Here is a 14,702-nt window from a genome sequence, read left to right as displayed (position 1 = left end):
ACCACTTGCTCAGTTTTGGCATATTACTAAAGAATATCCAAAATTATCTGAAAAGATGTCTCCCTTTTTAAATTATCTCTAAGATCTTCATATACTTTAACCATAACATATGGCAACAGAGTAACAGGAGAGACAGAAATGAAAATCCAATCTCTGCTAATGATGCAGACATAAAAGAAATTTGTAAAATTTCTTTTCACTAAAATTTAAAAATTTCTTCTCATTAAAGAAAATTTCTTCTCACTAAAGTTTTTTTTAATGTCTGACACTACATTTATCATAGTTACTTATGTTTTCATGTATCAAGTTTAAGGTTTTGTGTTTGCTTTTAATAAATGTATAACAAAAGCCCCATGGCAGGGGTCCTCTCTGGTGGCCTAGGAGTTAAGTCTCAGAGTTAGCACCACAAAGGCCCACCTAGACAGCATGAGTTTGATCCCCAGGCGGGGAGCTACCCACATGATGCAGCAGACCTCTCCTGTCTTGCCTGCTGCTCCCCTCAGCAGTGAATTTTGGTGAATCTGCCTGTTCTACTCCCCACTCTGTCTCTGGTGAATCCTCTCAGCTCCCATACCTCTGGCATGCACCCCAGTTCTTGTATGCATAAATAAATAAATCTTAAGAAAAAAAGTGGTCTCAGCCACTCGGGCATATATGCAGCCCAAGCTGACGGTCACATACCTATCCTGAAGTACTACTCGTACTTCTGTTAATCACCCCAAAAAGTGTGGTACTTTGCCCTCTAGGGAAAGAATTCACCAGAGCACTAGTTTACTAGAGACTCCTGCATGAGGGAACCAGTGCTTGCCTGGGTCCTCAAAGGGGGTTAGGAGGCGATATTGAAAGAGCAAGTCCATGAGGAGGGCTGCAGAGCAGCAGGGTCACCTCCCGGGTTGGCTACCCACCACCCCCCTCGGAATGCTGGCTCTCAACCCCCTGGCTGGAGGAAATTGGGAGATCATCGCTAGTCAGGATTTAACATTTTTTCGTTAAGGTGGCACCTGAAGGTCAGGGTGGTGGGTCCAATTATTTGAACCACTTCCTCGTCCACTGTTTGGTCCACCGTTCAAACGGCACTTAGGCCGCACATACTAAGGCTCTCAATTTCTTTTCCCTGCCTGGGCTGTCTCACCTCCTGCAGCAAATCTGTCTCTCTCTGGCTCTAAGAATCCTTCTTCTTATGCTATGCAACATCCAAGACTGGGCCTGGTGGTCTTGAACTGTGCCCCAGGACTGAGCTGTGTGAGAAGAGGTTTGCCCTGATGGGGAAGGTGAACTCTTGCTCTATGGCGGGAGGGATGGGGTTGGGGAGTGAGCTTCTGTATTCTGTTTCTCAGGAGACAGGCTCGTGGAAACCTCTCAGGAATTTGAGAACCCTCATTTCTCAAGGTCGCCATTTCAAGAATTTGAGCTCTTTTCTGCCTTGGGTACCATGAGTGATGTTGTCAAATTGTTACAGGGCAGGGAGAGGGGCAGCCCAAACCCTGCAAACCTGGCTGACTAACCATGGATGGCTCTGTCCTAAATCATGTGGGGCGCCAAATCTGTTACAGGGCAGGGAGAGGGGCAGCCCAAACCCTGCAAACCTGCGTATTCTTTTTTTTTTTTTTTAAATATTTTTATTTATTTATTTATTTTTAATAGAGGCATGTTTTATTTATTTATTTGTTTGTTTGTTTGTTTATACATGCACTGGGTACAGTCAGAAGCGCGGGAGGGTGAGAGAATTCACCAGAGCCAGAGCAGGGAGCAGAGCAGGCAGAAGGACCGAAGTACACTGCTGAGGGGAGCAGCGGGCGGCAGGAGAGGTCTGCGCGCCATGTGGGACCCTCCTCCGGTGGCCGGGGAGCAGCCGAGGATCGAACCGGCGCCGCAGAGGCCGCGGGGCAGCTTCGCAACCCAGCGCTCAACCGCTGCGCCACAGGGGAGGCCCAAACCTGCGTATTCTTAATGGGTTTTGACATCCGCTGCATCAACACAAATCATATGAGACTTTAATGGGAAGGAACTTTAATACAACTAGGAAACAATACAGGAAAGGCAAAGAGTCTAGTTTCTAAACCAAGCATCCAAAGTGCCCCGTCCCCTTGTGCGTAAAAGTCCATCCAAGCAGGATTGGCCCAGAGCAAGGCCTCGAAGCCTGCCACAGGTCTAAAGCACCTTCCAGTGGGGACCCACAGAAAAGGGTCAGAAACAACCAGACAAGCCCGGAAGGAAAAGAGCAAAATCAAAATCAAGACAAAAACCACCATTGTCACCTCCCCACAGGTCTCTCACCCACATCTGTGTCACCCAGTCCACTACCAAAAGGCAAGCGCAGTTTCTTCACGTGTCTCTAGGCCCCATGTGCCTCCTCCAGGTCTCCTGCTGGCTCCATCCCGCTTCCTTCCCTCCTCAGTCTCCTCTGCAGCTTCTTCTCTCCCTGCTCAGCTCCACCCTCCCTTGGGTGGGGCAGGGAACCTGGAACCTCCCCCTTTCCTGGGGACCCCCCTGTTACAAAATCTGGAAGGTCTTCTAGGGTCACACCTCTGCGGCCCCCTCCTTTCATTCTGCGGCTCATTCTGAGGCGGCTTGGGGAGGGTCTCCCCAGCTCTGCCCCTTCCAGCCACCCGAGAGGACGGGCATTGCTGGGCCTGCTTCTGCTCGGTGTCTGCGCATTGTTTAACCTACTTACTGGGGGGGGGGGGGAAGGGGGGCGACATCTTGGCTCCTGCCCAGGCACTGCTAGGCTGGTGCCCCTTCTGGAGCGCGGTTTTGAAACGGCTCCTGTGCAGACGCAGCCGGACTCCCGCGACAGGGGCGCCGTGCTGGCTGGCGGGGCAGCGGCCTTTACCAGGCGAGGCAATTAGCGACAGGTGACTCTGTCCTCCAGAAACCACGCGGCGCCTCCTGCACGAGCCGCGCGCTCGCGGAGCTCCGAGTGTGCAGCGACCCCCGCCCGCCGCGGGGGACCCGCCCCCCGCCCCCGCCCCAGCGGCGGCCCCCGGAGCCTCCCGCGCGCGGCCGGCGGGGGTGGGGGGCAAGCCTGTCTCCTCGCGTTTCTTTCAGGACGGTCTGGGCACGTCCTCCAAACGGGCGTCGGTGCCACCCGGGTGCCAGCCCAAGTGCATATTCCGGGGCCCGCCCCAGCCACGCGGCCCGGGGAGGGGGCGCCCCCCGGTTATGCTTAGGCACCCTAAGGCCCCGGCCTCCCCCGAACCCCCGGCTGGTCCCCGCTGGGTCGCCTCTCGTGGAGCCGCCTCGCTGGTTCCGCCGCCGGCTGCACCCCGAGTCCCGGCCGCTCCCGCCCCCCGCACCCCCCGCGAGGAGCCCCGCCCCGCCCCGCCCCGCCCCGGCCGCGCCGGCCCCGCCCCCGGCCGGGCCTCTGCGCCGCCGCAGCCGGAAGTGACGCCACCCGCCGGCGCCGCACGCCCCTTCCGCCGCGCCGCCCCGCCCAGGCCTCGCCCCGCGGCGCTCCCGCCCCTCCCCCTCCCGGCCGCCCGCGCTCTGTCAGCCGCTCCCTCTCCCGTCCCGTCCCGTCCCGTCCCGTCCCGTCCCGCGTCCGGCCGCGCTGCCCTCGCCCCCGGCGCCCGCACCTGCCGGCGCCGCTCCACGCCCCGCCCCGCCGGGAGGCTCGGGCCTGCCGCGGAGCCTCGCGGCTGCGTCACCGCCGCCCGCCGCCAAGATGGACACCGCCGAGGAAGGTGAGCCGGGCTCGGGCTCGGGCCGGCCCGCGCGGGGCGGCGGCGCTCGAGGCGGGGCCGGGCCGGGCCGGGGCGGCGCGGGGCCCGCGGGCCGTTGCCCGGCCGGCGCGAGGGGCGGCGGCGCGGCGGAAGGTGACCCCGCGGCGCCCCCGCCGTTTCCCGCGCGCGGGCCGGGCCGGGGGCTCCGGGGCGTCGCGGGGCGCCCGGCGGGGGGCTCGCGCGGCCCGGGGGCGGTGGGACGTCGGGGGCCGCTTTGTCTGCCGGGGCGTCCGGCCCGCGCGCCCCCTTTGTGGACGCGGAGCTCGGCCGCCGACCCGCAGGTGCCGCGAGCGCGCGGCTCGCCCGGCGGACCCGGCGCGGCCCGGGGTGTCCGCGGCGCGGCGCGCAGGCCCGGCGGCTGCTGCTGGCGCGGGGCCCTCGGGCCCCTTTGTTCGGGGGCGGCTTCTCGGCGCCCCCGCGGGCCCGGCGTGTTTTGGGGCGCGCGTGCCGCGGCCCGCGGCCCTGCCGGCGCAGCCTCGGGAGGCCGGGGCGGCCCCGGCGCGCGGGGAGCCGTCTGCGGGGCGCGGGGGCGAGCGGCCGGGCCGGCCGGGGTCGCGGCGGGGGGCCGTGCTCGGGCGCGCGTGGCCGCGGCGGGGGGCGGGGGCGCGCGGCGCCCGGGGTCCCGCGTGGGGATGTCGGGTCCGGCCCGGCGCGCTGCGCTCGGGAGAGAAAGTTTGGGGGTCCGGGGTGAGGAGCTGGCGGGCCTGCTCGCCCCGTGCGCGGCCTCCCCGCGGACCCCGAGTCCAGAGCGCGCCGGGGGGCTCCCGGGGCCGACCCGCCCGTCCGCGCCGCGCGCTCGCGGTAGGAACTGGGGTGCTCGGGCCACCACCGGGGTGCCCTTCGCCTCGGCGCGCGCGTGGCGCGGGGAGCCGTGCAGGCCGCTCCCAGGCCCCGCGGGGCAGGCGGAGGGACAGCAGCTGCGCCGGGGCTGGCCCCCGGCGGGAGCGCGCTCTGGCCCGGGGGTCCCCGCGGACGCGGGGTCTCGGCAGCCGTCCCCGCCCGCGCCCTGTCCAGCCGCCCGGCCCGCCGCGCGGGGCCCCTGGACGGGTGCCGGAGGCGCTGCAGCAGGGCTCTGCTTCGGGGTCTGCACGCCGGGTGCGGGGTCGCGCTCGTCGCGGAGGCCTGGCAGAATCTGGACATTGTATCAAGTCTTGAAAGAGAAAATTCCAGTGTCCTTCTGGCGCTCGAACAGTGCTCTTCCACGTAAAACTGTAATCAGGGTGAGATGGAGATGGTTTTTATTGGCTTTCACACTTCTGAGACCTGACTCTGGACGCGTGCTGAACACTTCATCTGTCGCGTTCCAGCCTCTCAACAGTTTCAGGCTGAGGAAGGCAGAGGAGACGAGGGTTCGTGCGGTTTCGTAACGGTGCGAGCCCGCACGGCAGCCAGAGGCCGCGGTCAGACTCAGGTGTGTTGCGATTCCACGGCTAAGTTAGGTATTTGTTAGCGTCTATCCAGTTATCCAGTGTTGAAATAACTTATTTTTGTAACTTGCTTTATAGAATAAATTATTTACATAATCATTTATTTTACATTTGTTTTCTGAAACTATTAGTCATGAAGCGAAAGTGGATTTTATTTTATTTTATTTTTAAGATTTATTTTTATTTATTTATGCAAGCTCTGGGTACAGTCAGAAGCGCGGGAGGGTGAGAGGATTCACCAGAGCCAGAGCGGGGAGCAGAGCAGGCAGAAGGACCGAAGGACACTGCTGAGGGGAGCAGCGGGCGGCAAGGAGAGGTCTGGGCGCCATGTGGGACCCTCGCCCGGTGGCCGGGGAGCAGCCGGGGATCGAACCAGCGCTGCGGAGGCTGCGGGCAGCTTCACAACCGAGCACTCAACCGCTGCGCCACCGGGGAGGCCCCGAAAGTGGATTTTAATACACCTCATACCTACTTCTGCAAAATTGAAATTGGGAGTCTCAGAAATTTTCAAAATTGAAAAAACACTGGAAGGAAAGGGAGGGAGGATTTCATGATAAAAATGCTAAAATAAAGGTGCCCAAAAGCCTGGAAACAACTGTTCTATTTGCTGTTGTCCCAGATTATTTCTTATTTTATTTTTTTAAAAATGATTTTTTAAAAAGATGTATTTATACAAGAACTTGGGTACAGGCCAGAGGCACGGGAGGGTGAGAGGATTCACCAGAGTCAGAGGGAGAGCAGAGCAGGCAGACGGACTGAAGGCACTGCTGAGGGGAGCAGCAGGCAAGACAGGAGAGGTCTGCCGCTCGTATGGATATCTCCCTGGCTGTCCGGTAATCGAACCTGGGCTGCAGAGGCTGTGGACAGCTTCATGGCGCTGCGCTCAACCTACTGCACCACCAGGAAGGCCCGTCCTAGATTTTCTTTATTAAAGAAGTATAATTGTTTTTATCTGACTACAGAAGAAACAGTTTTTTTTTGTGGCACAGTTCAAAAACATGGCTGTCTGAGCCTCTGCAGCGCAGGTTCGATGCCCTGCCTGCCAGGGAGATTCCCACATGGCTTGGCAGACCTCTCCTGCCTCGCCCACTGCGCCCCTCAGCAGTGTCTTCAGTCAGTCTGCCTGTTCTGCTCCCCACTCTGTCTCTGGTGAATTCTCTCACCCTCCCGTGCCTCTGGCCTGTACCCCAGCTCTTGTATAAATAAATAAATCTTTAAAAAAATGGCTATACATAATAATAGAGTTAAATCTTTTAATCTTAAAACGTATTGTTAAAATAACTGATATTTCCATTTTTAAAAAAAAGTCTCTAAAATACCAACTGTGTAAATAATTTTTTTCTTTTACAAAACAGCATGTTGCTTTCCTCTGAAGGTACCATCTATGATGTTTTAATAAAATATTCAGAATGTTTTTTATTTATAATAAACAGTGTTGAATTCTGTTAGAAAATTGATAACTTGCCATAAGGATTTTGGATTTTGGTCCTTCATATTAAGAGTTTGCTAAATTTTAGAGATCTCTAAAGTGTTCATTTAAAATTTTTTTTTCTTGTGTGTGTAAAATCAACAATGTTTATAATCCATTCTTATAAGACAGGAGGAGTACATCATTCTTATTGTTTGTGTGTAGTTGTGTAAGTGCAGATGTGTTACGTACACTGCTATCCATCATCAAATCTTTACATTTCACAGCTGTAAGAGATCATCGTTTAATGGATTAGAGGTCTGATCCTGGAATATACTAAGAATTTTCCGGTTTTAGGGAAAAATATCTGTCTGATGTTCAGTTTTTTGTCTTTTTTAAAGATTTATTTATTTATTTATTTATTTATTTATTTATTTATTTATTTATTTATTTATTTATTTATTTATTTATTTATACAAGCACTGGGTACAGTCAGAAGCACAGGAGGGTGAGAGGATCCACCAGAGCCAAAGCGGGGAACAGAACAGGCAGACTTGACGAGATACACTGCTGAGGGAGCAGCGGGCACCACAGGAGAGGTCTGTTGCGCCATGTGGGACCCTCGCAGGGGGCCAGGGATCAAACCGTCGCTGCAGAGGCTGCGGGCAGCTTCGCAGCCCCGCTCTTAACGCTGGGCCACCAGGGGAGGCCCTGATGTTCATTTTTTTAAAGGAAAAATATGGCACTGTTGGGACAGATGTTGCAAGCAAGTATCAGTGTTCCTACATTGTTCATAAAGATACTATTTTGTTAGAGTATTTTCATTTCAGCCCAGTGATACAGAGTTGACTTTTTTTATTTTGCTAAGTTCTGCTGCTTACAGTAGCAGACTGTAATACAAAATCTTGTCAGAGCTGTGTGTGAGCGTGCCTGTGTGTGTGTAATGCCAAGGCATTTGTTCTTTACGCTTTATGACACTTTTTTTGGGAAGGTAAGAAGTTGAAGTGTAATTGTAATTGATCATGGTCTGTATCACCATGACAAAAACTTGCGGTGACTTATATTTGGAAGAAATGCATTAAAAGGAGGGAAGTTGTGAGGATCAGACAGCTAGTTACTGTCTTTCTACAACTACGTGGTCTTTTTCATTTGTTTCCAGATGTGTCTGCTTCATTCTCACCGCAGATCAACTTTCACTGCTTTGGCATGCTGATGACCAAAGCATCCGTGCACTTCTTTGACAAATGTTTATTGAGCACCTGTTATAAGCCAGGCACTATTTTATGTGCTTGCAGGGAACAAAATAAACAAATCCTTTTTTTTTTCTTAGAGCTGGCATTCTTATTTGTGACTTGGTAGGGGAGGAAAGGGAGACAAAATAAAAATGTAAATTATGAGGCTTTGCTAGTAGGGGATAAGTGCTGTGGAAAACTGTTAAATCAGGAAGGAGTAAGGAGTGCTAGGGTATGAGGGTAGTGCTGCTGTGTTAAGTGTGGCAGCAGAGGAGGACCTCACCGAGAAGTGTGAGAGGAGAGTTAGACATTCAGATGCTCTATTCAGAGCATTCTAAACAGAGGGTGTTTCTAGTGTGAAATCTCGAAGATGGGAGAATGCCAGGAATGTTCAAGAAGTAGCCAGGAGTGGGTCTCCCCGGTGGCACTGTGGGTTGAGTGCCATGCTGTGAAGCTGTCCACAGCCTCTGCAGCTCCGGTTCGATTCCCGGCCCACCAGGGAGAATCCCACATGGTGCAGCAGACCTCTCCTGACTCGCCCGCTGCTCCCCTCAGCAGTGCCTTCGGTCTGTCTGCCTGTTCTGCTCCCCACTCTGTCTCTGGTGAATCCTTTCACCCTCCCATGACTCTGGCCTGTACCCCAGCTCTTGCATAAATAAGTAGCCAGGAGATTGGTGTATCTGTAATGGAATGAATGAATTGGAAAGATAAGTAAAATACAAGTCATTGACTTCACAGGGCTAGTAGAGAGTGTAGAGAGGGAGCTAGTGGAAGACTTAGGTTGACTTACACAAGCATGAGATAGGGAGCTTGGGGAGACAAAGCAAATTTTCTTGACACTCACTAGCTGCTTCCCTCAGTCTGCCTCTTTTCTGATCAACTTTTAAACCCCAATTTCTGGGAGCTAGATTCTGATTGGCGCATTGGGTCAGGTGCCCATCTATAACCCATTAGCTGGGTGGTGGTAAGAAGATGATATGAAAAGTCAAAAGGTACAAATTCAGAGTTATAAGGTAAGCCTGGGCTGTAACGCACAGCATGGCGGCTATCATTAATACTGATGTATTACGTATTTTAAAGTTGCTCAGAAAGTAGTTCTCAAAAGTTATGATCACAGAAAGAAAGATTGTGACTGTGCTGATGGCCTTATTGTGATCTCTTCATAATATATACATACATTGAATCATGTTGCACACTTAAATATGTTAGCTATTAAATTACATTTAAAAAAAAATCATGACTGGCTGTGTTCATTGATAATCTGGGCAGGAGAAAAGATGTCTGCTACATTGTTGAACTAGATAGAATAGGTTTGAATGTTGGGCACCCTTAATGCTGGCTTTACCAGACCTGCTGCTACCAGACCAGGCTTATTATTTTTTTTAATAACGATTTATTTATTTATACAAGCACTGGGTACTGTCAGAAGTGTGGGAGGGTGAGAGAATTCATGGGAGCCAGAGCGGGGAACAGAACAGACTGACGAAACACACTGCTGAAGGGAGCAGCAGGCACGGCAGGAGAGATCTGTCGCGCCATGCGGGACCCTCGCTGGTAGCTGGGGATTGAACCGGCGCTGCAGCGGCTGCGGGGAGTTTTGCAGCCCAGTGCTCAACCGCTGCGCCACCAGGGGAGGCCCCAGACCAGGCTTATTAAAATAGTGCTTTATTTACTTCTCTGCTGTAAGGACATGAAGACCAGTTTTTTGTTTTTTTGTTTTTTTTTTTTTGGTATAATAAAGATATAATGGGAAAAGTTCTTAAAAAAGGAACAAGGAACTAAGACTCCAGGGGGAAATTTACTGTTTCAGATTATAATACCTTAGAATGCTGTTGCAGTGGACTAGGCAATACTACAGGCATTTAATGCAGTGGGAAGGAAAAGAATGAGAAAGAAGAAAAACAGATCAGGGTAGAATTAATAGAAAAAAGTGACTGTGTAGCAGTGTAGAGATGAGGATTTAAAAAATGATTTGTTGGGGCCTCCCCGGTGGCGCAGCAGTTGAGCGCTGGGTTGCGAAGCTGCCCGCAGCCTCTGCAGCACCGGTTCGATCCCCGGCTGCTCCCCGGCCACTGGAGGAGGGTCCCACATGGCGCGCAGACCTCTCCTGCCGCCCGCTGCTCCCCTCAGCAGTGTCCTTCGGTCCTTCTGCCTGCTCTGCTCCCCGCTCTGGCTCTGGTGACTTCTCTCACCCTCCTGCGCTTCTGACTGTACTCAGTGCTTGCGTAAATAAATAAATAAATAAATAAATAAATAAATAAATAAATAAATCTTTAAAAAAAAAAAAGATTTGTTGGGGCCTCCCTGGTGGCACAGGGGGTTAAGACACAGCACTATGAAGCTGTCTGCAGCTACTGCAGCACGTGTTTGATCTCTGGCCAGCCAGGGAGCTACCCACAGGGTACAGCAGACCTCTCCTGTCTCCCTGCTGCTCCCCTCAGCAGGGTATTTCAGTAGATCTACCTGTTCTGCTCCCCACTCTGTCTCTGCTGAATCCTCTCACCCCTGCATGTCTGGCCTACACCCCAGTTCTTGTAAGCATAAATAAGTCAATCTTTAAAAAATGAAAAATGATTTATTGTGTAGTTTATATCAACTGAATGGGAAGAAATCTTTGGTTTTGGATAGTGTATTAGTGCGCAAGGACTGTCATAACAACATAGCACAGGTAGTTTAAACAACAGAAATTTATTTCTCACAGATCTTGAGTCTTGGAAGTTTGAGATCAAGGTTTTGGCAGGTTTGTTCTTAAACTTATCTCCTTGGCTTGCAGAGCATCTCATTTTCTTTATCTTCACTTGGTTTTTCCTCTGTACATGTCTGTGTCCTGACCTTCTCTTTCTAGAAAGTCACTAGTCATATTCCCACTATAAGGTCCTAGTCCCATCTTAATGACCATAATTTAAACCTAATTACCTCTCTAAAGACCCCATCTCCAAACACTGCAGTCATTGTGCATCCTGGTGGAAAGAACTTCAACTTAGGAATTTTGGAGGAGGTGGTGAGGGAAATGACACAGTTCAGTCCATGAAAGACATAATGTGCAATTCTGTTGTAGCACTTTTGAGATGTAGGATTTGGAGATTCCTTGTCCTTTTTTGTTTTCATCTCTGCGTACCAAATATCGAATACCTGGTGGAACTGTTAAGTGTCAGTGGTATCAGCTATCACCATTGAGTCCTGACTTAGAACTTGCCGGGGAGCTGACCCACGTGGCGCAGACCTCTCCTGTCTCGCCTGCTGCTCCCCTCAGCAGTGTATTTCAGTCAGTCTGCCTGTTCTGCTCCCTACTCTGTGTCTGGTGTATCCTCTTATCCACCCGACACTTCTGGCCTACACCCCAGTTCTTTCAGGCATAAATGCATAAATAAATCTTAAAAAAAGAAGTCGAATGCCAGCTGTGTGCTTAGGCCTTCGTGCAGTGTTTCCTGCATTGATTTTGTTTCCATTCTTAAACTTTGCAGAGTTCTGCACTTGTGTTGAATGGGACAGCTTGAGGACCACTGGTCTCAGAATTTCTTTATACTCTTTAAGATGGAGACCCATAGGACTTTTTTTAAAAATGATTTTTCATTTTGCATAGAAGAACTGGGTGTAGGACAGAAGTGGGGGGAGGGTGAGAGGGGTCATCAGAGACACAGTGGGGAACAGAATAGGCAGAGTCACTAAAATTCACTGCTGACGGGAGCAGCAGGCAAGACAGGAGAGGTCTGCTGCACTTTGAGTGGATCAGCTCCCTGGCTGGGGATCAAACTCATGCTGTCTCGATGGGCCTTTGTGGTGCTAGCCCTGAGACTTAACACCTAGGCCACAAAGAGTTTTAACTGAGGCACAAAAACAGTGGGAAAAGTATAGTTTTTTGACAAATAGTGCTAGAATAACTGAATACCCAGAGGCAAAGAATGAACTTCATGCCACGTCTTGCACCATATACCAATATTAACTAAAAGGAATGGTAGACCTAAATGAAAAACCTAAACTATGAAACTTTTTGAAGAAAATATAAGAGAAAAACTTTGTGATCAGGGGATAGGCCAAGATTTTGTAGGCACAACAGAAAAGCACAATCCACAGAAGAAGAATTTAATAAATAGGATGACAACTCATCTGCTCTTTGAAAAATACTGTTAAGAAAATGAAGGTCGGCCACCAAAAATGTTTGTGAAACGTGTATGTGGTAAAGGACTTAGCTGGAGTATATAAAAATTTCTCAAAGCTCAGTTACAAGATAACAAATAAGTCATTTGAAGAAGAAAGCCCCAAAGGTTTGCGCAGATGCTTCGCCAAAGAATATATGCATGTGGCTAGTAAGCACGTGAGAAAATGCCACCTCACAATTCATAGGCAGATCAAAACCACAGCCAGAAATTTCCCCCCTGTTAGAACAGCTGTGCGCGAAAGGGGCAGAAAACCCGTGTTGGCAAGGATGTGGAAAAATTGAAGTCTTCACTCAGTGCTAGTGAAATGTGAAATAGTATGGCTAATTTTGGCCAGTTTTCTCAAAAAATTGAACTGAGTTACCACTTGATGCAGCAGTCCCATTCCCAGATGAATACAAAGAGAATTCATGATGGAGTTCCCAGACAGCGGCAGCAACTCCTGTCTGTCGCCTGATGAGTGGATAAGCCAAATGTGGAATGTGTGTAAAAGGGAGTGTTTTCTGGCAGTACAGAGGAATGGAGTACTGGTAGATGCTGCAGCGTGGGTGAGCCTCATAAACATTCTAAGAAACATGAGAGACCACCTTTTATATGATCCACTTTGTATGAAATAGGCAAATCTATATGGAGAGAAAGTGAACTAGTGGGTAGAGCTAACAGAATGGGGAGATGACTTAATAGTTTCTTTTGGGATGATGATGAGGATGTTAACAACTAGACTGTGGTATTGTTGCTTAACTAAATAATTCAAAGCTGTTGACATGTACACTTAAAGTTGCCTTTCCGTAGTATGTGAATATGTATAGTATGTAAATTACATTCCAGCAAAGCTGTTAATAAGTTAAAACAGTGAGAGATCACTATACCCGTACTAGAGCGGCTGAAATGATGAAGACTGCCTGTACCCAATGTTGCTGAGAATGTGGAGCAACAAAACTTTCCTATTCTACTGGTGGGAGTGTAGATTGGTACAGTCAGTTTAGAAATCACTATAGCAGTTTCTTAAAAAGGTAAACAAACATATACTTACCGTGTTATTGCACGGTTTATCTCTTACTCAGGCCTGGTTTTGTAATGTCGTGTATTGATCCTTTACTACATATTGGATGGATGAGTGTTGTGCATCTTCCATATTTCATATGTGTTATAAAGGTTCCCATTACTATCTGTCTCATCTTGAAGAGTCTTTGAATACTGGAGAAGAATACTGCTCACTTAGAAACAGTGGACTAGCACTGGCTTGGACAACTCCACATTTCGCTGAGGTCAGAACCACAGCTTCCTTCCAAGTTTGTCCCTCCTTGAAACTCCCTCATGCTCAGGCACCCTTTATAGTATTCTTCATATCTTTTAATTACTCTCATCACAATTTATTCATTCTCTCAACTTCTTCTGGTTGAATTATTATATGGTTAACATATAATAATATATAATATATAGTTTATATTTAACATATAATATATAATATATAATCCCTGGCGGCACAGGGATTAAGTCTCAGCAGTATCACCACTACAGCCTGAGTTTGATGGCCTGCCAGGGAGTTAACCCATATGTGAGGCCGCAGACCTCTCCTGTCTCCCTGTTGTTCCCCATAGCAGTGGATTTCAGTAGATCTGCCTGTTCTGCTCCCCACTCTGTCTCCACTGAATCCTCTTACCTCCCCATACCTCTGGCCTGCACCCAGTTCTTGTATGCATAAATAAAAAATAAGTCTTTAAAAAATAAATATTGGAGAAGCTGTCATTGTGGCGGTCTTGTATAAAGTTATAATTTTTACTTGAAAGTTTGATTTTTATCTTTTTTTTTTAAAGATTTATTTATTTATTTATACAAGCACTGGGTACAGTCAGAAGCGCGGGAGGGTGAGAGGATTCTCCAGAGCCAGAGCGGGGAGCAGAGCAGGCAGAAGGACTGAAGTACACTGCTGAGGGGAGCAGCGGGCGGCAGGAGAGGTCTGCGCGCCATGTGGGACCCTCCTCTGGTGGCCGGGGAGCAGCTGGGAATCGAACCGGCGCTACAGAGGCTGCGGGTAGCTTCGCAACCCAGCGCTCAACCGCTGCGCCACCGGGGAGGCCCTGATTTTTATCTTTGGCAGCCAAATATTATTGGTTGTTTTCTTTGGCTCATTCCAGTCTTTTGTGACAAAATGCCTGCCACATATCCAAATCTGCCCGAATAGTTGCTGTTTGTAAAACATTTTCCATTTTAATAATTTTAAAGATTTTTTTAAATTTATGCATACAAGAGCTGGGGTACAGGCCAGAGGTGAGGGGGGAGGGGTGTAAGAGATTCACCAGAGACAGAGTGAGGAGCATAACAGGTGGATCGACTGAAATCCACTGCTGAGGGGAGCAGCTAGCGAGACAGGAGAGGTCTGCTGCACCCTGTTGGTCAGCTCCCTGGCCGGGGATTGAACTCGTGCTGCAGTGGCTGCTGTTAGCTTCATAGTGCCGAGACAACCCCTTGAGCCATCAGGGAGGCCCATTAATGGTGTTTCTTCAGTAAAAAAGCGGCTGGTTCATCTGGCTACTCCAAAGAATGATACCATGCCTTTTCTTGAGGCAGCCGTTGCTGTTTATCTTTAGTCCAGGACACAGTCCCTGTATTTTTCTCCTTTAAATCTTCTGTTTTGGACCTCCCTGGTGGCGCAAGGGGTTAAGGGCAGCACTGTGAAGCAGTCTGCAGCCTCTGTAGCATGTTTGATCTTGCCAGCTGCTCCCCTCAGGAGTGTATTTCAGTCAGTCTGCCTG

At 50.4% G+C, this 14,702-nt stretch overlaps 1 protein-coding gene across 1 annotated transcript in view; it reads left to right on the top strand.

Moving 5' to 3' along the window:
• Window positions 1-3,611: 3,611 nt before the first annotated feature.
• The window catches only part of MARCHF6 (membrane associated ring-CH-type finger 6), a 62,175-nt gene continuing 51,084 nt past the window's right edge, over window positions 3,612-14,702 (top strand). Inside the window, exon 1 of the mRNA XM_037529476.2 lies at window positions 3,612-3,683. Coding sequence (XP_037385373.1) covers window positions 3,665-3,683 — 19 coding nt within the window. The 5' untranslated portion in view covers window positions 3,612-3,664. The remainder of the gene's footprint in view (window positions 3,684-14,702) is intronic.

Source organism: Talpa occidentalis, unplaced genomic scaffold, assembly GCF_014898055.3.
Source record: "Talpa occidentalis isolate TD23 unplaced genomic scaffold, MPIMG_talOcc4v2.1 talOcc4.6, whole genome shotgun sequence".
In the NCBI taxonomy this organism is placed as follows: domain Eukaryota; kingdom Metazoa; phylum Chordata; class Mammalia; order Eulipotyphla; family Talpidae; genus Talpa; species Talpa occidentalis.
Note: the sequence above shows the minus strand (reverse complement) of the source record. Positions and strands in the feature narration are given on the sequence as shown.